Here is a 22514-nt window from a genome sequence, read left to right as displayed (position 1 = left end):
ACATTGTTAAACAAAAAAAAAAACATTATTCAACGATTTTCATGCAATGTGTTTTATTCGTACAATGTAGGAATTCTTTGAAAAGTTGCAAATATTAGATTAAGACATTGTATACAGTTCCACTGTTTGCTTATAAATTTCAAGCTTGTACTGTAAATTTGTAAGTTACAACATGATAGTATTGATCATTTGGTTGTAGAATGCTGCTGGGAAAGTTTTTCTGAAAGAAAAAAATTCGTTTGCAAATGAGCATTGAAACATATTTTATCTGACCTTAAATAGCTTACTAACAACTAATTATCAACTGGAAATATACTCACATGATTCATGGCATCAGGGTAATTCTGAGTTTCCAGACAAAGGGCCCCGTGTTTGGAGTAAGTGTGGCCCTTTTTGCCGGGTAAAGCTTTGTTGGAGTCAGGAAGGGAGTTGGAGGTGTAAAATTGCACACCCGGCTGGTTGCTAAAAACTTCGAGTGTTCTTCCAGAATCGGGATGCACGACTTTGGCGACGAATTTCGTTTTGTAATCCGGTTGTCCAGGCAAACAGAAGTTGTAATCATAACCACCACCTGGTACTTGGTTTATGACTTTGCCAAGAAGGGTTTGCTGTCTCAAGTCGAAAATTGAATCATCCACGTTGCGGATCTCACCAGTTGGAATACTGTCTTTGTCCGTGACTGTCCAGCGATCAGCATTTATCGAGACTGTGTGCTTGTAGAGTTCGGTTGAGTTGGCTCCCTGAAAGAGAAATTTGAAAAACGTGTAGTTTTATTAATTAATTAATTTTCATCGTTTATTGTGATCAAAAACGCTTATCGATAAATATGTGGACGTACATTTCATTGAAAATTTCTTTACAATTCAAGGTATTATTATTAATTATTAAAATCAAAATTTTTTCGTACCCGGTGGCGCATGTTGCAAAGGCAAGCACTGCTGCAACGGGCCCTAGGAGCCCCTTGTGCTTGCCAGGGTTGGATGCGCACCAGGTGCGAACTTTATTTTTTTTTTTAACGGCACCAAAAATATTTTAAAAATGCCTCAAGTAAAGAAAACTAAATTAAACACAATTATGATAATTTGTTTAAAACCAAGTAATTTTTAAAAACTAAATCATTTGTTTTTACTGTAAGAGGCGATAATAAACTAGCTTATAGAAAAACAGTTTTTGAGAAATACAAATATACGAAAATTAAAAAATACATCTTTAATCGAAATATTTTTAGCAAAATACGTTTAATTCTGTAGTACTTTTATATTCAATTCAATGTGCATCGCTTTTTGAGTTACGATACTTAGTCGAAATTTAAATGTAACTTTAGTGTATTTGCTCGTACGTCACAAGGGCCACATTCATCGGTAGTCTATCTTAGCTTAATTCTTTTTTAAGCCTTAAATTTTGTTTCAATCATATTTATTATCATTACTTATGTAACTTATAACTTGAGGTATGGTTATCACATATAGATTCGTATGTGTCCAAACTTTTATTACCAAAAGACATTTTTTTACTTATTGTGGACTTCTTAATTGGAAATTCTTTACTTAAACTTAGAAGATGTCCAATGTATTACTAAATTTTTTTAATAACAATAAAAAAATTGATTGTGGTACTCAGTATTCACGTCTGCACAAAATGTGTAAAATGCGCATTTAGTATTTTCGACAAAAAAAATATTCCAGGATAAAATATCTGGTTTTAAGTAAAAACAAATGTCTTGTAACGTTTATGTACAATTCTTAGTTTCTGCAAAAAAATTTAAAGGTCTCGTCAAAATGCACACGTTAGTCGAGTCTTTAATTTGCTCGGAATAAGCCAAAACATCAGAAATATTCCTTGAGTGTTAAAAATTTATCAAGAACCGTCAAATTGTTTTGGCTTTTCGTATTTAACCGAATTAAAATTTGTTGCTTACTTAACTTAACAATTGTCAGTTTTTTTTAATACATATTCATATAAGACAGTTTACACAAACGGCTTATGAAAATTTTATATTTGAAATCGAATGAAATAATATAATTATTTTTAGTTCATTTTAGGTAATAGGTCTAGACTTTATGTATTTATTTGTTTATTTATTTTATTTTTTTAAATATTTAGTTTTAGAGTACAAAGTTCGAACGGAAGAAAGTAATATATGTATATTTTTTTAAATATTTTAATTGCCTATCACATAAAGGCCATTACAGGATTTTTTATTACATACTTACATACTTCTATTACTATCTACTATTTTATAAGAATGGAATTATACCACATCACAGTTAATTATAACGACACATTTCATTAAATGTCGTAAATGTTGAGACAATTTTTTGGAATCTAATTTAATAATAAATGTATATTTTATTTCGTCGTGATTTGTGTATATACCGGCCAATCTAACTGTGTTAATCACATGTGTGATTTTTTCTCCATTGAAAATTTAATTCACATTTATTATTAATTTAATATAAATTTATTTCTTGCTCTACTAGTAAGCTTCGCCTCCCTGCGTGCTCCGCGTACTTACCAACCCTCATATCAGCTGAAATTTAAAGTAATAAAACAAAGCTATTTAAATAAATTATTGTAACTAAAAAAATAATTTGTCTAATAAATGGCCAGAATAGTTAAACAAGTGATTTTTTTTAAATTAAATCAGGAATAGTAGTATCCTGTCTCCTTCAAGATAATGACCCTATTGTTGCGGTCCAATAAAAACCAATAAAAAATTCATTGATTTTACCATAGGATTTTTCTATTGGTTTGTTATCGGTATTTGCACCCGTAAATCCAAATAAAATCCGAAATGGTCAAAAATAGATTTTCTATATCATTTATTATAACGAGGACATGATTGAACAAAAATAAATTGACAAATTTTTGTCATACCATCCGGATGGTAACACCAAAACGGGGGGACTAAAGTATTTTTTACAAAATTCTAATAAAAATTAATAACTAACTTTTCTTTCAATTTACATATAAAATACTCTAATCCCCCCGTTTTGATGTTACTATCCGGATGGTATGACATAAATTTGTCAATTTATTTTTGTTCAATCATGTCCTAGTTATAATAAATGATATAGAAAATCTATTTTTAAGCATTTCGGATTTTATTTGGATTTACGGGTGCAAATACCGATAAGAAACTAATAGAAAAATCCCATTGTAAAATTTTATTGGTTTTTATTGGACCGCAACAACAGAATAATGAAAAATTTCACAGAAATTCATACTGAGCCAATATACTTCGGACTACTATGAGTACGTAGTATTTGAAAAGAACAAAACGTTAATGATAAAGTAATGCATTTAAAATATTTGAAAAAATATATAATTAAATTTGTTTATCAAGATATAAGCTTAAAAAAAAAGTGAATAACTTTATCTTGAGTGCGTGTTTACCCTTAATAAGACGATAATAATAAAATAGAAGAATTTGGAAAAACGCAATAACGAGGTAGTACATGGGCTTTTAGTAGAATTGTAAAAATAAAAAATAATAGTTATTTACGTAACAAGTGCGGAAAAGACGATTTCTCTCACGAGTAAGTGATTGACTCACACGAGTGGCCGGAGTTGACGGGAACGAGTACCAGTTGAGCACACGAGTGCGTAGCACGAGTGTGATCGCAAGGTACGAGTTACCGTCACCGGCCACGAGTGCGAGTCTATCACACGAGTGCGGGAAATCGTTCCGTACGAGTTGCGTACAAGTTTTTTCGTAATGTGCAAGGAAAATAGGTACAAAGTAGGTATGAATTTTGATTTCCAGTGTGTAGCAAAATTTTTTCCAGTGTGTAGCAAAATTTTTTCCGGTGTGTGGCAAAACCTTTTCCACACACTGTGCGACAAAAACCTTTGCCGCACACCTTTGTCGCACACTATGTGGGAAAATCGATTTTCCACACTAATACCAGTGCGGAAAACACCCATTTTTCGCACACTATTGCGAAAAAAATATACACACCAGCAAGCCACCCACGTTTAATTTATCTGACTTACCTGTGGTCTAATCGGTGGGCTACTAGGTACATGTTTTTCTACTTAGAAAATCATTTAGGGGGTGACCCTAGACTTGCGTCATAGGAACAGTTTACACAGTTGTGACAATCCAATAAAAACTAGCGTCCATATATGATATATACAATGTCAATTTGATAGCTCTTATATACATACTCAATAATTAATTTCATTTAAATGATTTTGATCCTACCTCTGCAATACAACTTGACTTTGTTTTACATTAAGACATTTCCGCAGGTGGCCACGAGGGCGGCAGCACAGGTGGTTACGTATAGCAGATACTTATATGAGTCAAAAGGCAAGACGTACATATAAGTTTCCCAATGAGGTCAAACATCAACAGCCAATCAAGTCGCGTTTTAAAACCACGACGCATCACTTTTTTCAGGAGGGCTAAGAGTGTTTTATTACGGTGGGTGAAAGGCAAGAAGGTGTCTTAAGGTAGAAAATCCGTTGTCTCTAACAAATCAAAAAATTTTCTTGAATTTGAAATATGTTATACATTAAGTTTTTTTGTGCCATAGAAAATTTTTTAAAGGTTATGGATCAGTACTAGTTTTTAAGATATTTGAGTTTAAAAAATATTTATTAACATGGGCTATAATAAGATACCTATAAGACTGTCACAATACCGTAAATGACGCACTTCACTCGCTTGATTAACTCGGTCCACGGATTTTCTACCTTAAGTGTACCAAATGAATAATAAATAGTAACATAAAATTTCTTCTTTAACTAAACTAGTTATGTTGTGATTGACTTATGGTGGCTATTTTTATACTCACTTTTATATTATTCAATAAGTATACCACGTTGCAAAAGGGTCATACAATTTTGTTCATATTTTTTTTTCTTCCTAAACTTATTCACATACACTCTAAATTTTACTCTTTTAAGTAATAATTGAGTATTAATTTAAAACTATTTTTTTTTAATCCATGCAACATCGTATAATTAATATAAGGGACATTCGAAAATTACGTATAATTTTATTTTGTCGTAACTTTAATCAAATTTTAATTAAAGTGTTTAGTAAAAATGTTATATATTATTCGCATTGTGCAGCAATTTTGAATAACGCCACCTGCTGGGGTAGAGATGTCAATACTAGCTAACAAGAATACACAGCCTCTTTTGGATGATTATCTTTTACAAGTTTTTACTTTAACAATAATACATATGTAACAACTAAAACATGTTTTTCCAGTCCCAAGTAGCGTATTAATGGCAGTAAAAGCTTTTTTTATAATTTTATTAAAAAAAAAAAAATTTATTATATAAAATGGATGTAATGTTTAAATGAGCGTAATGACTATTACTTTTTATATGCTAACTTAAAAGTACTCCAAGAAATGAGTTGATATTTGAAAAAAACTGCAATACTCACTCACTAAATACAAGTGTGTGAGGAAAAAACAATTTTTTTCTATCAATGTACTGTTAAATGGGTATTTTTCAGCTCAGAAGTATACCCAACATCCAAAGAAATTACGTCAGTTGTGTAATGTACGTTATTGTTGAACTAAACGCTTGTAACAGGTAATTGTATACAAAAAGACGTGTTCTTGTTAGTTAGTATCGACATACTTTCGCCTAAAGGTGATGCTATTTCAAATTGCTGCACGAAGAAAATATGGATGAATAAAAAGGCTTTAGTCGCGTGACAATAAATCTTTTAAGATAGGAGTTATCATAATATCAAAATATAAATAATACTTCAACAGACGAGAAATACAAATAATCGTTTTTTACCACAAATTTTTTTGTTGATTATTCAAATCTTCGTACAATCACTTCAGAACAGTAATGCATTTAGGGTCATTTTTTATTAATAAAAAAATGAGATGAATATTGTAAAAATTCCCAGAGTTTCCTGACACTTTTAACAATAATTTTTGTACTATCTTAATTATATATCTTAATCAGTGTATGCCAACGATTGAAAACTGTTTAAGACTATGTAAGCTATAGGAGACGCAGAAAAATCCAACACAGTTTTTTAATCAATGGCAACCTGACTATCCTGTACATTGTTAAAATTTAATGACCCTAAATGTACGGTGATAGGTGATTACTTTTTCACTTGAACCTATAATTATTTTCGTGTGAATAACCTTATTGGCCTAAGTGTTACGATGGATAAGAAACTAATATTTAATTCACACATACAACTTCTTCAAAAGTTTTTCAAATATTGTCACTCGCATTACGTTTCTCTAATAAATGTAATAATACTAAAACCGTATGGTGGTTCATGCGAAAATGAAAAACTGGGCGATCAAAATAAGACTCGGAGAGGTTTTTTACGAACTTTTTATATACCTCTCTGCAAAATTTCAGATAGGCTTATAGCATAAAATCCTCGATAAAATCACGAGAACGAGACGTTCGAAAATCGTCATTAAGCAGTAGGATAACACGGGCTCTTATGGACGTACACAATTTTGTCACCGTATGTCATGCGATTACTTTTCGTAGAACTGGGGCAGGATGATCAAAAACTAGAGTAATAAACTAAACGTCATCCAATTTGCAAATGGTTCGTTGAAAAGTTTATCTTACAGGACAAAATTAAAAGATATTGATCGAAACGCAATCATGCATTGTCATTTACTATGTTAAAAGCATACGCGAGATTTGACTGCTAATTTTTTGAGGTTAATCAGAATTACTTAAAAAAATTTTTAGAAACCTTAATATTGGATATTGTGATTTATAATGTGACATGCTTTATTTCATTCAATGAAGAATATTTAATAACATATTTATGAATATTGACGGCTCCAATAGAAATTATCTTTTCAGTTGCACATTTGACTCGGGAGTCGTGCATGAACCACCTTAATAATGCTATAAAAAGCTTTCGTTAGTAGATTTCGACAAAACAACATAAATACGCGAAGGCACTTCGAATTCCTGTACATCCTCACAGTCGACCAATAGCCATTCGGCAACCGCGCAAGCGCAATCCAACATTTCGGAATTTCTCCCCTCTTCGTCTCCCCATATGACGTCAGACCGGTCATCCCACATCGATGAAATGCCCACGTCTACAGCTGCGCTTCTGCTTAACAACAAGGACGCCCAGAGATGCGTTAACACGTGCTCGAACGGAAGTATCTCATTGTGAAAGCGCTGTGCTTCTCTTTCGAAGAAGTGATAAGGGAGAAGAGGGAGGAAAAAAAGAAAAATAAAACGATAATAGTTTCTTCTCCCCGTGATATATTTTTCTCTCGCTCGTCTATTGCATCTCTATACGTGTCTTTAGTTTAGAGTTAGCGCACTTCGGCACGAGACGTTACTCCGTCCAAGCGTGTATTACTGGGCACCCATACGAGACGATCGGTAACTATCTTTTCTCTCTTCATTCCCAGTACCACTCGATCCTTTTGCTGTACTTTCTCTTTTGTTTTCCCTATAGGCAATCGGTCGTTGCTGTTCCCTGTACACTTTTCTCTTGCTTTCTTATTTACGCTGCTTTGATCTCTTGGTATTAGTGTACGTTCGTACCCATCCATCCACAGTTTGCTTTTATTGGTATCATTCCATATTACATATTTTATTTTTCACAGTCAATTTCCACCTCGAGTGACTCTATAAACTATAATCCGTTAAAATCCGTTCGGTATGTACAGATCGGCAATTCGGTACGTGTGTGGTACAAGCGATTCAAAGCGTATAGTTTAGCGTGCGGCAACTTGAAAAATAAATGACCGTGTCAAATCCGAGTGATTTAAAGCGCATGCGTTGTTGATATCACATCGAATCATCGTGTATACTTATTCTTTGGAGCAAAAAATAAAATACAAGGCCTTTTTTGAACGACGCAGCGTAATTGGTTGAACTTACACTTACCTACACGTGTGTGTGTGTGTGTGTGTGGGTGTATGTGTGTATGTTATAAAAACGTTTGCAACGCGCATATCATATCGCTTCGAGGCTCGTCCACGGTTAAAGGGTTAACTTTTTATCGCTTGCTTATGCGCGTTCCGTCTTTAAGAAAAATGTTTTTGCGTATTAACACAGTTTTGCGATGTGGCATTTAACAACAGTAGTTTCATGCTTTCTCGGTATACAAGTGTATTTCTTTGTATTTTTTAGCTCTAATAACTTGACGTATCGTTTGTATTATCGTCGTTTAATTGCATAATATTTATTTGACCTTTTTTGTTTAATATAGATTTTAATACGTTTTTGTAAAAGTTTTATTTTAATGATTATGTTAAATTTTTAAGTATCGCTAATCGCTATAGTAACGGAGTACGAATAGAGTTATCAGTTATCTTACGTTTCATTTTTTGTTGAGAAAAATTCGAGACCAAAGTGACGTTAAAAACATCGAGGCCATTTCAAAGTTTCTCTGAATTCAATTAATGTACGTGGAAAATCAATATTTTTAACTTTAAATTATGCTGAAAAATTGACAGTACGGATGATGATTAATGTTTAAAAAAAATGTATCGTGTGTATATCATTGTTTTTTTTTTTTTTTTTTTGTTTCTAAAATCCGCTTCTACGTTAAAATACGTAAATTTTTTTTCGTCGAAAAATTATGAAGTAAATATTTCTTTACAGATTTGAAACCTTAAACATTATTCTGATCATATAGTAATTATAATAGTATAGTAATAAAAAATCTTTTAAATTGTATATGAATGAGAAATAATTAAATTTGTCTCATTAATTTTCATTTTTAAAAGAAAACCTTTTTGTCCATAAAAGTAATTAACCTTTTAGTAAGTTTTTAGAAATCGGTTATATTAAAATTTTTTTATAACAGTACCTCTATTAGCTCTTTGATGAATAAATTTGTTGATTAATTTGGAATATGCTACATTAACATATACCTACATCCTTTAAATAGTGTAAATATTATGAAGAATATCCAACATAAAAATAAACGACAATTTGGTTGGTTGAGCATGACTCTTTATTATTAAAAAGTGTTACATTTGTCCGATATTTCGGCAATTTCGTATTGCCATCAGAAAATTCTTACTATATAAATAAAAAGGAATATAAAAAACATTAACAATATAATATGTAAAAAAAGGCTTGCTCTTAGTGGCTTACTTACAAAAATTAAAAAAAATAAAATAAAATAAATGGTGGAGTCCTAACATTGCACACACAGCCCTTCGTGGCCAAAGAATACATTTAAAATATCAACAAAATTTCTCCATGTACATAAAGAAATACATATATAATAGATATATATATACAACACGTTTAATGAGTATTTTTTAGACAAATACTTTTTCTGTATGTACGTCAAGAAATGTTGTTGATATTTTAAGTATATTGTTTGGCCACCAAGGGCTGCATGGGCTATATTAGGACTCAACCATTTATCTTATTTATTTTGTTTGAATTTTTGTAAGTAAGCTACTAGGAGCAACCCTTTTTTACATATTATATTTTTCATGCTTTTTACATTCATTTTCGTTTATATAATAAGTTGTTCTTGATGATGGCAATACTCAATTGCCGAAATATTGGACAAAGGTAATACTTTTTGATAATAAATATTCCTGCTCAACCAACCAAATTGTCATTCATTTTTATATTGAATCTTGGACAACTGAGCAAGTTTGAGATGATTGGAGATGTTATAATTCATTTTGAAAAATCATACACCATTTTTTTTAAATTAGGCCAATTGAAGTTATTCGAAGGAATCTACATTCATAAATATTAAAAAAAAGAACAGTTTCTAATATCTTATAATAAAAGTATCCTTTGAACGATCATAGGCTTTTATTGTCAAGACATCGTGCTATTAAATCCTTTTTCGATTCAGATTGGTTCTCCGTATCAAAAATTAAAGAAGTTTCAATATTATTATCAACTCAAAAAAGCCAGTGTATCGATATTTATATGTAATTGTTTCCCTGAACCGTCACTCTAACCTAAGATCCATTTAGATCAGTTATAATCGTAAAAAATAACATCTTAAGGAAGTTCCTCACCAAGATGAAAAATATTAAAATTCGATAAAAACTTATAAAAATATAATTTAAACTTGTAGATGATCTTCAAAGTTTCAGAGTTATTTAGAATCTATAAGCTAAGAAATCGAATGCACAGTTACCACGTACTCGTCCAGGACTCTTAAATCTAGCTTTGTTATAAACTTTACTATATTTTTTATCTACTTTAAATAATCTGATTTGCAATAGTTAAAAATACGTTTTTATTGGTTATTAGTTATTAAAACTATCTCTAGGTCTTAGAATATTTTATAAGCTTCTAAAAAATTTATTATAGTACCGATAAGTGAGGTTAGAAACGGTCGTAGCAGGCTTGGATACAGTACCTTTCTTTACGTTTACGTTAAACTATTTTTTAGAAATTCAGATACTAGAGCTACTTAGTCCAGTCTTTTCAGTGAAATTTTTTTTGGAATTTGCACCTCAGTTATACATAAATGTTTTATAATTTTTTTTTTTCACGTTCTTCGAAAACACGTCAAATTTTTAAAAAATATTCAAAGCCATTGTATCCCTCTTACTATAGAAATACAGCGTGCTCTATAGTTTGGTATTTCGTCTGTGCTTGTCACATTCATGACAAACATAACTTGTATACCCTAGTACTTTCTACTTTGATTATGAATTGGTTTCTTCTTTCAGAAGTACCTTCAAGGTATTTTATTAATTTAAATAAAATAATTAAATGTTTTTGGAATACACTAAGAAATATCATCAAAAGTTTATGGTTATTTTGTGTGATATGGGTAACTAAACCTTATGCAAAGGAATGCAATCAACATTCATATTTTCTTCCTATGCTTTAAAAAAAATTGATAGAGTTCTTTTTAGACATTAATTCGGCTGTCAGCCATGTTTCATGAAGATCTCATTATTTTGATTGGGGATACAACTACTTGCAATGATTTCTTATGCTTTGAAAAAATTCTCAAACTAAAAAAAAAATAATCGAATAGAAATAATCATTAAAATTTTCATGATTTTTTGTGAATTTGGTAAAATTTATTAATAACCGTTCCTACACTGGTACTATTAACTAAATTTTTATTATAAATCAAAACGTTAATACTTGATGAGAGAAAAGTACAAATGGTTATAAAAAGCTCAAATTTTTTCAGGAGGCTGTAATCAAAGAGTATCACCATGACGATTTCAGCTACAAGACTGATTACATTTTTAGTTATACTTAAGATAATTTCCGCGCAAAACTGGAATCTCGGCAATGGTTTGATCTACGATATGACAACAAGTATCCTGCTTGGAGAGACCTCCCAATCGGTACACGATAGTAAAGATGACGTGGGTTTCCAAGTGACTGCCAAAGTTAGGGTTTCACCCATTTGGAAAGATCCCACTGATCCCGAAACTACTCTCATATCAATAAAGACTGATTCTCTTCAACTATGGATAAAATCAAGAAAAGCCCCAAAGCCCGAAGGTTTCGTGAAACACACTTCACGTTTAGAAGATGTACCAAAGGAGCCGATATTTTTACTCTGGAAAAATGGCCAGATAAGAACGATTTTCGCTAATTCCGATGAAAGTATATCATCTTTGAATCTCAAACGTGGCATTGCGAGCATATTCCAATACAAAACTGTTGACAGTGTGTTTCAAGAAAGAGATGCAAGTGGTTTGTGTAATGTGACGTACAAGTTTGTTCGACCAAAAGTATTAAATAAAATAAAAGAGTTTTGCAAATCCACTAAACATCAACATTCCAATCCAATCCTAGGAGTTAGAGTTAGTAATCTGAACTCCATCACTTACGAATTGACTGAGACTCTGATTCCGAAGCACGTAATCGAAGAAGAAAAGCATGAAATGCATTTGGTCGCCAAGTTGGACGCCAGATCATCAGTCACCACTCACAGGACTTTCCGATTGCTTCCGGAAACTTTTGTGGGAGAAACAGTTGTCGCATCGACGTACCCGGAAGTTTTCAATAAATTCAATTCACGTTTCGTGGACATATCGATCGAAACCCAAAACGAGCACACGCCTTGTCCCGAATCGGGCTGCCTCACACTGGAAGCTGCTCTAGAAAACTACTCCAAAGCTCTTGAATCCGCCAACTTGGGAACGGCGAAATCGGCATCTGCTTTTTTGAAAATAGTTCCTCTGATCCGAGAAGCTTCCGCGGAGAATCTCGCAAAAATCTTGAAGAGTCCGCGCAATCACGATATTCTACCTCAGCTGTATGACCTTTATGGCTCCGCATCTACGTTAGCTGCGCACCAAGCAGCAATGAAGATTCTTAGACAAGACGAACTTGGTGATAACACGGAAAGATATTTGTGGGCGCTTTCCACTTCCGCGTATCCAGATGCTAGTGTCATCAAGGACGTTTTGAAAAGATCCGAAGAAGTCATACAAAACGATAAGCTGTCGGAAACTTACGCGTTGACAGCAGCAGCTATGGCTAAGCGACACGGTGGCTTGAGCGTCATTGAGTTGGTGAAAGATAGCTTGGAACTCGGGCTTCACACTTGCACGGGGGAACAATGCAAAATGAAATTCCTCCGGTCGTTGGGAAATCTTGGCAGCAAAGGTGTGGTCCCTATATTACTCAGACATACCAACAGTAGTAAATCACTGAGTGTCATTGCTTGGAAAGCTATCAGCTCTTTGTGCGCTTCTCTCATTACTGGGGATGTGAAAAAACTGGCCATGAAAACGTTTTTCCAACTGAACGGGCAAAAAATCGACAGTACCGTAAGGACATTGACTTTGAACGTCATTCTCGAAAATGATCCTTCGGTTGACGAGTTGCACGCACTGCTGTTGTATCTCACAAAGCGGGATAAGGTGTACGAGGTTCAGAAATACCTAGTCCAAAGGATTCAGCAGCTGGCCAGCACTGATGCTCAATTCAACGAAAAACTTGAAACAGCTTTGAAGAGAGATTTTTACAAATTATTTAATTACAATACGTATGCACAAAGAGGATTGAGTACTGCGTTCACTAGAGACTTTGTTCGATCGGCTGGCAGTAATGGTTCGCTTGTGACGATTCAAGAAATAAGCTCTGGCCTTTTAAAAAGAGGAGTCGTTGATATAGTGCTGGAGAGTGGCTCTCACAAATACACGTTCTTTTCCCTTGGCTTGTTTGCCGGAGGACTCAATAGTTTCGTATCCTCAAACGAGCCGGAAGACAATGAAATTCCAACGGACAATGAACCTGCCACTGCTGGAATGGAACTATCAGTCTTGGATGTTGATATACGTCCATTCGTCTTCTTTTCTGGTCAGGGAGAATTGATGGGGCACGTGTGGTCTGGGACAGCCTCCGAACGCACCGCGGCTTTTCAGACAATAGTCAATCTTCATCGCCATAGGGAAGTCATTTTTTTGGGATCCGGATTTGTAGTTGAAATAGGAGTTGAAGGAGCAATAAGCATTGATTTGGCAGGTCACGTGCAGTTGAGCCTTTGGTCCAGAAATGCTCAGTCTATCGTTGAATTGGGAGCTGGAATTGCAATTCAGGGCAGCAGCAAGATATTGACCAACTTTGTACAAAGTAGAGCCGAGTTTACTTTGAATTTGGAACCAAAACTCGAACTTGCCACGGATGTTGATTTTTCGGGTCCGGTATCGCTATGTATGAGATTAGCGCAACCTCAAACGACATTGAAGCATCTGGTTTACAAAGTGGAAAGGATACCCGGTAGTCGGCATAGATTGAGGAAAACGAGAAGAATGCAGTCGCTCTCGCCAGCTCGTTCATATCTACTTAACAGTAAGAATAATGAAATGTGTGCAAAAATTTTCAGTTAACATTCAACACTTTGAATATGAACATTTTTTGCAGTAAAGAATAACGTAACGATGTATTGTTTCTTTTGTATAAGTTATTGCGCAAGTATACTGACGTGATCGGTTATTATGAATTGTTACTAGTACAATAAGTCATCGAACAACGATAACAGCCAAATAATGATTTTATCTTACACGATAAGAAGGTATCACATTGTGTACCACTACTGATTTTTTTATTTATAGCTTATGTTTTTTTTGCTTGTATATAAATTAAACGCAGTTTAAGATTTTGTAAACTGATATAAAAGGCATATGGGTTTATAATAGACGTAGTTTACGCAGATTTCATTAATTTTCTCATATTCGAGTGCTTGAGATTTTATTAATATTTTTGAAGGTGGGCTGTTTCCAAGATATATTAGTTTTGTAAAAATTTTTCGCTCTTAGCATACATCAACATACTGATTTTTGCATTTAATAAATTACTTGTCATATTTTTCGTAATTTATGGTAGTTATCGTCACAAAAGTGCCATCACCTACTGGGCTATTTTGTGATACGAGGGTTCTGCAAAGTGTCCGACCGTAATGTAGTTCCAGATAGATGGCACTTGTGTGCGAAACACTGCTTTTCCTACCAACGGCACATCTAACCCTCAAAAACGCCTGAGGTACGAAAAGTAATTTTTTAAAATATTAAAAGTTTACAGTGAAAATTTCGGTGATAATCATTAGAATGATCGTTAAAATAATAATTCATCATTCAATGAAATATATTGAGAATGACTAGAGATCAATTATTTTTATTAATAACTTTTCAACCATGTGATACTCAATAGTTAATAAATAAACGTTTGTTTAATCGATTTTTAAGAGAAAAATCTAAATAGTATACAAAATGTTTAAAAATATATTAATGAGTTGATGAATAATAAGTTAAAAGTTTATAAAGAATTGAAATACCAGCAAAACGTTATTCAAGCATTTTTTTGTTGTATTTAACATGTCTTAACTATGCTTTTCCATCACTAATAAAATTCATCACAATGTGTCGAATAACTTTATGGTTTTCTACGTTTGGAAACTTTTTGGTTTTCATAGTCAATTTATTGTTTTATATGTGCTGTTCGTCATTTACATCAACCAGTTCTTTAATTACAGCTTTTCTATGAAATATTCATAACTTAAATGTATCATGTATCAATTTAAAAGAAAGAAAGAACAAAACAGTTTAATTTTTCTATCAGAATTCATTCATGAATTTTTATTGCAATTTCTCTAAAACACTTGTAAAAAAAACGTTTTTTAATAAAACTGTCGCTTTAGGATTAAAAACACTGTTTTTATTTATTTTTTTTTTTTTTAACATGCATTTATTTGTAAATGAGATACTAAGTTTAACTAAGTAAGTTACAATATATTTATTTCTTTTTAAATTGGCCTAATTCATAAGTTTTTACCTAATTAAAAGGAAATTATGTTTTTGTTTCTTATGAAACTAAATTACAAAAAAAATATAACGCGTTAGCTAAGATGCATTGTTGAATATTGTCTACGATATTCTGCAACCGTCTTCTAATAATTTTTTCTAGTTACACATTTGACAGTAAGAAGTTCTTAAGTTGATTTCAAGGGGTTCTTAATTTTTTTTTTTTTTTTTTCGTTAGGGACAAAATAATTAATTTGACGTTGAAGTAATCTTATAATATGTTAACAAATGAGAATTAATTAAAAATTTCAAATTTTATTTTTTATCAGATCATTTACACAGCATGAAAACATTGAGTTTTTCGTTAATAAGTACTAATTAATTGTATTATATTTTCTTTCTATAAGTTTAATTGTATAAGGCTAATTTTTTGTTTTTGTTCACATTTTTGAGAAACCAGATATTTATTTTATAAAGATAAACTAATTCTTAACTTTTTAATAGGTTTAGTAATTGCTGATATGGTTTAGTATTTAGTTTCAGTAAAGAATTATTTTACAACTTTGAAAGAATATTTTGAGTAACGTATATAATTCTATACACATCATAACCCACGAAAAAAAAAATTAATTTTTAAATTGTTTAAGTCAAAAATAACCTGCAATTAATTTAGTGTAAAGTGATAAAAGAAGATCGTTTAAATATTTTGTTGGTACGTATATAGTGTCTTTCATTTTCTGTCATATTACTTGAAGTATCTCTAATACTAAATATGCAAGTGCCAAGAAACTATCTGCATACATTGTAACCACCTAATCTAAAAAAAATAAATGCCTTATTAGAAAAATCGACAAAGTTATATTCATTTAATTTCATGTTTCATTCCATACTGGTTTTATGCAAAATAGATAAAATAATAAAAATAATGAAATGATGTAAAAATATGAACTGTACTATTAATTTCAAGGTACGAACAAGGGTTAAAATTAGTTTTATTTGTAACTACAGATGCAGCACAAAATTTTTAAATAGTTTTCATTATTACTTAATGTTACTGAGTTTTTCGTTCTGCAAGATTATTTCTACGAATAGATACTTGGAACACAAGATGCCAAAGAAATTTTTGAGTGGCTCAAAAAAATATATAAATGTTGAAAAAAATTTTCACGAAAGTATTTTATTTGTTTTAAATGACAAATTAATAAATACATTATAATACTACAATAAATAATGACAAGTACTAAGGGCTATGCTGTTCAAATTGACTTTATTTGAAAAACGACGTTTCGACTACTCCAAGGTAGTCCTTACTAAGTCAAATATTAAACAATAATCGCAGAGTGTCGTCAATGTAAGATGTTTATTCTACTCAACTGCGATATAGTACTCTGCGATTATTGTTTAATATTTGACTTGATAAGGACTGCCTTGGAGTAGTCAAAACGTCGTTTTTCAAATAAAGTCAATTTGAACAGCATAGCCCTTAGTACTTGTCATTATTTATTGTATTATTAGCTGTTCTTGGAATCAAATAACATTATAATACTGTTCGTACTGATAGAAATATATTTAAAAAAAAAATGTATGTATTTAACTAAAAATAAGTCAAAATTTCGTACATACATCGTATACATCTAGCTTTCATTTTTTACATGCTTTGTTTATATGTGTATTGTTGTTCCTTTAAATAATTAAAACGTATTCTTATTTATTTGCTACAGTTTTTTTCATAACATAATTTAATATTTAAGTACTTTTTATTTTTTATTAATATAAATATTTGTAGTTTACGTTACAGCTAACGTATGTACACGAAATTAGTAATTAATCGACAAGTGGTAAATGGCATCCCAGCATCATTTCAATATACTTCGAATAATTTTTTTGTAATAAACAAAAGTCTACATTTTACAAACATTGTATTTTGCTTAGTTTTTCCATATCCTGTTTTTCCCTTTACAAAATTAATAACAATGTCTTCTTTGTTTTGTTCAACAACTAAGATATTCTTTTCTTTCTTGAAAGTAAATAAATTATTTTGAATCATGGTTCTTGATATTTATAAACAAATATTCTTTACTTATAATTTATTAATACAACGTAAAAGTGTTGAGTTATGTTTCAGAATTGAAGACACGTGATGAAAAATAACTAATGAGATTTAGAAATAGTTTGTGAAAAAAAGACATCAAACACCAAAACTTTCCGTCCGGTATACTATGTCTAAAAATTTCCATTGCTGTGCATGGTATATTATTACACTTTGCACACTCAGAGAACAAAAAAAAAAAAAAAATATGTCTAGTTTGAAATTCATTATTTGTCTGTCTTATCATCCAGAGTCACGCAAAAGGAACTCACTCATTTTCCTAATTACTGCTAAGAGCAGCGGATAAACAGGTTCTGTGATTACCCTAGTCAAACTGGCATTCTCGGTGCACGTTTGAATTACGCAAGACACCGGAGCTACACCTGCTTGGGAAAAAAGTAGAGCAAGTAACAAGTGAGGATGTATAATTACGTGTCCTGCGAGATTGAAGTAGCTGTGGTTCGTCAGGTTGATGACGGTCTTTTTGGTCGTCACGGCCTTCATCTCGACTGTCAGTCCACCGTCGTCGCATAACTTGAATACAACAGTGGCCAGCACGGTACCGGGGAAGCCCTGGTCGCCGTCCTCGCTTGACAGTGTCATGATGACCAAGTCTCCCTGCACCACCGCGTCCCAGACTTTGTGGCTCCAGCCAACTTTTCCGCCGTGCAAGGTGTTCTCGCCGATGTTCTTCACCACATTGTACTCCGCGTCGTCTATCTTGAAGCGGCCTTTGCCGATCCGGTTCGCCACGCGGCCAACCGTGGCTCCGAAGTAAGGGTTGTCCTTGGCTAGGTAGCCTAAGTTCAAAAATTCCAAAGTGTTGAAATAAGTGGAAAAATTTTGGTGGAGAAAATTGCAACTTTGCACGCAGGGCACCACCACAATATATGCTATGAAAATTTACTTTCATTCATCGACATTAATTTTTTTTTTTTCAAAGTCTAGAAACAATTGACCCAATTCAGCAAAAACGACAAAAAATTGTTTACATCTACAGTTTTAGAGGAAATAAATCTAAATGCATATGCTGTCTTTGCTGAATGCATGGGTTTGTATTTAGTTTAAGCTCATTCAACCGTCAGGCTTACATCCTAAACATGAGTTCCTAAATTTTTTTAGTAAGTGGAGTAACTACACTCTTTCACATGTAAATTAAAAGATTCCTTTTTTTTCAACAGGTAACACAGTATTCTAATTAATAATGTACATTTGTGTTCATAATATATATTTTTTTAAATTATTATTGGGGTATGAGGGTGGTGAAAGAAATTTTTTTAACATTAAATAGTATATTAAACAAAAGATTTATCATCTCTAATAAGAGTGGCTTCAGATTTTAAAAGAGTTACTAGTTTCAATAAATATTACAGCTAAAGAGAGAAAACTTCTCCTGAATAGAAACGTTTCGTTAAAAAGTTAGCTTGCTATTATTTAATTTATATCAAAGATGCAAGAATAACATTTTAACATTACAATTTCAAATGTTGTACAGATGTAGTAAATTATTATTTTATTAAAGTAAAACGCAATACTACTACGAGAGATCTGACAAGATTTTTATTATTTGTTTTATGTTATCAAATTAAGGTTATTCGATACATTTCTCAAGATTAGTTACGAAAACTAAGATCTGAATTTGTAATAATTAATAAAAAAAATATTAATGATATCGTGTTACAAGAAGTTACCGTAGTACGATGTATTGATTAATTATACATTAGAAGTGCGACTTTAATGTAATTATTTTGCTTTTTCTCAAATTCTTATAAGACTTTTACTACCTTATGCAACAATTTTTACCACAATTATAAGTAAAAAAAAATTTTTACTGAATACTCAACTTACATTAAAAAAAAAAAAAGCAATTTACCTTGAATATCATCAAATCCTAAGACTACATCATCTATACGTCCATCTTTATCAGGAGTTCTAATGGATGTAATTGTCGCTCCATATGTAATGACGTCTACTTCCTGATTGTGAGAGTTTTTGAGAGTAAATTTCTTTACTTCCTTTCCACCTGCTTCACCCCAAGGTTGAACTGTTATTGAAGCACTCATAATGGAGCTACAACACACATTTTTTTCTTTTCAGATCATCTGGGCTTCAAATAATTTTTTACAGAATATTTGTGTTTTATGAAATTCGTATACCATATACATCAGTAGTCATAATGTAATGACTCTTAAAAAATAAAATAAATTACTCTAAGACAGAAATAGTACATGTAATTAAGATACATTTATTAAAAATTCTTATTTATTTTTCAGAATCGTCTTTACATTGATAAAGTTGAATAAAAAATTGGAAAATATGAAAAAAACCGTTTTTTGCAATAACATTTACAAATAATTGAAAAAATAGGTTTTTGCATATTATAGTATAAAGTTGACGTTACACCACAAAGTTGTAAGCACAAAAGATATAGATATTTAAAAAATACAAATTTTCCACATTTTAATTTATTTTATTAGGACTAAATTTTTATTCTCTGAAAATTAAAGAAAATAATTTAACATCTAAAAATTATTTTTTTTTTGCTAAATCTTAAGGTCTAAGTAACGATATTTAATAAACATATTTAAGAACTAATGTAATATCGTTAATATTCTTGCATAAAAAAAATTTTTTAAGTTCATACAAACACGTCTATATTTTTTTCTCTGACAAAAAATGTAGCAGTTATGCTTTTGATGCAAAAATTTAATTTTTCACATAAAGTTAACAACTTGTGTTTCAATTGACTTTTGCACTTGATTTATGATCAGTTAAAAACAAATTAAATCATGAATTTTGAATAGAAGCATACCCTATACGAACTTCACCATTTATCAGCACTAACTGGAAAAGTTACTACTGTTTTTAAATGTTTGGCTGTAGCAGTTATTATACAAGATCTTAAATAAAAATATAACAAGAAATATAAAATATCACAATATATCTATTTTCTACTATTTACTATGTACGTACAAAGTATACGTCAAAGACTAAAAATTAAAAGCTGTTGAGTTTACAGCCTTGGAACAAAAAAAAAAGAAAAAAAAAAATGAATAAACAAATAATTATCATAATATTGCATTGTATAATTTCTGGGTTTTTACGTTTCCTATATCCATAGCTTTCTACCATGTTATCCCTTTTTTGTCTAACTCCCATCTTTTCACAAGTTAAAAGGATTCTTATACTTGTAAGAATAAATTGCAATACTGTCAACTACTATTCTTAGTTAGTAAGTAGACTTAAATAACAACTGTATTTATTTAATAATCAAAAAATTAAAAAATATAAATAATTTTTTTAACCATTTAAAATGCCATTTTTATTAATAAATTAAAATCATTATTGAAATTCAACGTCAATAGTAAACTTACAGTGTTGACAAATAGTAAATTTTACTTTTTTAATAAATAATTTAATTTAACAATTCCTGAGAATGATGGGACCAAAAAGTATTTATTGATGACATAAGTTCATTTATGCATCATAAATTGTCTAAAGTTTTATTTATTTTTAAGTTATACTCATGTAAATAATAATATTGTTCACAAAAAATAATCCCAGAAAAATTCGAGCTTGAACCCAAAAAATACCTTTCGACCTATTATTGTTTTTGTCAACTGTATTTGGTCAAAAATTTTATAAGTGGTTTTTCGGTATCCTATCAGTTAACTTTGTAGAACCCAAAAAAAAAAAAAACAAATTTCATTTTAAACGACCGCTAAAATTTTCCGAGTATAAAGCTCGCACGCTTTAAGTCATCAAAGCTTTCAAAGATAAACTCAGTTTTAAAAAACTGAAAAACTTTTATGAGCTGAAATGTAGATTTTTTGTATTCCAGCCCAGCAAAATTCCACTGTTATTGCATACGTCAAACAACTCGTGCTAAAATTTTACGTACTTCTATACACTCCATATCCTCAATTAAATAATTATTCAGATAGTAAGAGTTGAAGTTAACAAAGTTTACTTTTATCCCACACGTGTTGTTTGAGCAATAAGGCAAAACTGTAGAGCAAATGCACACACAATTGTCCTTCTGGAGTCTATAATTTTACACTTTTTCGTTTGCCAAAACCTTGTAAATTATCAGTAAACATGTACGTCATCACACTTGAACAAGCACTAAATATACTTACGTAAAAATGCCTAACAATGAGAAATTTAGTTATAAGATGCACTGATGAGAATTTCAAAGCCTAACGGCAGACCAGCTGCTTTTGATGCGATACGCAAGTTTACACTGATTCCGGACTTATGCAGCAAAGAATCTGGTTGCGAGTCGATGCTTTGATATCTCGCTGTCACTTTGCGAAAAAGATCCAAGGCCTCGACCCTTCGAGCACGTGCCAATCTTATCAGGCTCGTTTGTATTTTTTTCGTCTACCGTCATTATTCTTGTCTTTTTTTTATTCATTTCTTCGCACAACAATAGGTATTAGTTCATTTTACGTTGTCGGAAGAGCTAATATTCGCTGTGTCTTTAGTTTCAAGGCCAGCAACGTATGCGATGTTATCGGTACTTACACGTGTAGTATATGACTGTGCCAGTGGAAAATTTAGCTTTTTGATGAAAACCGGAAATTTTTCTTTTAATTATTTCTATCACCTCTTAGAAATCAGAGAACATTGATTTTGTTGTAAGATTCGGTATAATTTATATTTGATCTAAATATTTAGACTGATTTTAATTTATTTTTGACATGATTACTTAATTCGCTAATTCAATTTTTAATTTATTATTTGAAAATAGATATGATTATTGCTAACTATATTTTCCGAATGTAAAGTACATTAAGACCTTTAAAGTATTTCAATAGGTACCGAGAGTAAAAATAGTATAAAATTAAGCATATAGCGTAGTAATAATGATACAGGTGACAGCTTATTTTTTCATTTATAATAATTATCTATAAAATCTACGTTGACTCTTTTTTATTGAATACTTCAACTCACGGTTCTTTTGATTCAATGAATGAAACTGATATAATAAATTCCTTGGTTTTATAACAAAACTATATATTTTTTATTATTTATATCTCATTAGCAGTCACTAATTTTTTAGTAGTATATTAACTTTTAAAAATAGTACACTATTTTCGTTATTAGTTATTTCATATCTGCTTTCTCGGAAAATTGAAGCTTTGGAGTAGACGAAAACTGCGAATAAATAAAAAGTTGATATGATTTTTTTTGCTCTACAATAAAAATATACTATTAAGTATATGTAT

The 22514-nt window shown here is 31.2% G+C and overlaps 2 protein-coding genes across 3 annotated transcripts; one reads left to right on the top strand and one right to left on the bottom strand.

The window, feature by feature from the left end:
* Window positions 1–36: 36 nt before the first annotated feature.
* Window positions 37–21582, bottom strand: LOC106642171 (galactose mutarotase). Its single transcript, XM_089593769.1, has 5 exons — window positions 21423–21582; window positions 19157–19353; window positions 17716–18083; window positions 321–740; window positions 37–220 (listed from the first exon to the last, which is right to left on the bottom strand). The coding sequence occupies exons 2-5, from the start codon at window positions 19344–19346 to the stop codon at window positions 140–142; spliced, it is 1059 nt and encodes a 352-aa protein (XP_089449895.1). The 5' UTR covers window positions 19347–19353; window positions 21423–21582; the 3' UTR covers window positions 37–139.
* Window positions 7093–14481, top strand: Mtp (microsomal triacylglycerol transfer protein). 2 transcript variants are annotated; one of them, XM_014356879.2, is made up of 2 exons: window positions 7093–7362; window positions 11126–14481. In XM_014356879.2, the coding sequence occupies exon 2, from the start codon at window positions 11151–11153 to the stop codon at window positions 13782–13784; it is 2634 nt and encodes an 877-aa protein (XP_014212365.2). In that variant the 5' UTR covers window positions 7093–7362; window positions 11126–11150; the 3' UTR covers window positions 13785–14481. The 2 variants fall into 2 exon arrangements, with proteins under 2 accessions (XP_014212365.2, XP_089449894.1); XM_089593768.1 differs by lacking the exon at window positions 7093–7362 and adding an exon at window positions 7637–7664.
* Window positions 21583–22514: the final 932 nt, after the last annotated feature.

Source organism: Copidosoma floridanum, unplaced genomic scaffold, assembly GCF_036245765.1.
Source record: "Copidosoma floridanum isolate Cflo_tuat_1 unplaced genomic scaffold, Cflo_Japanese_pri ptg000020l, whole genome shotgun sequence".
NCBI lineage: Eukaryota > Metazoa > Arthropoda > Insecta > Hymenoptera > Encyrtidae > Copidosoma > Copidosoma floridanum.
Note: the sequence above shows the minus strand (reverse complement) of the source record. Positions and strands in the feature narration are given on the sequence as shown.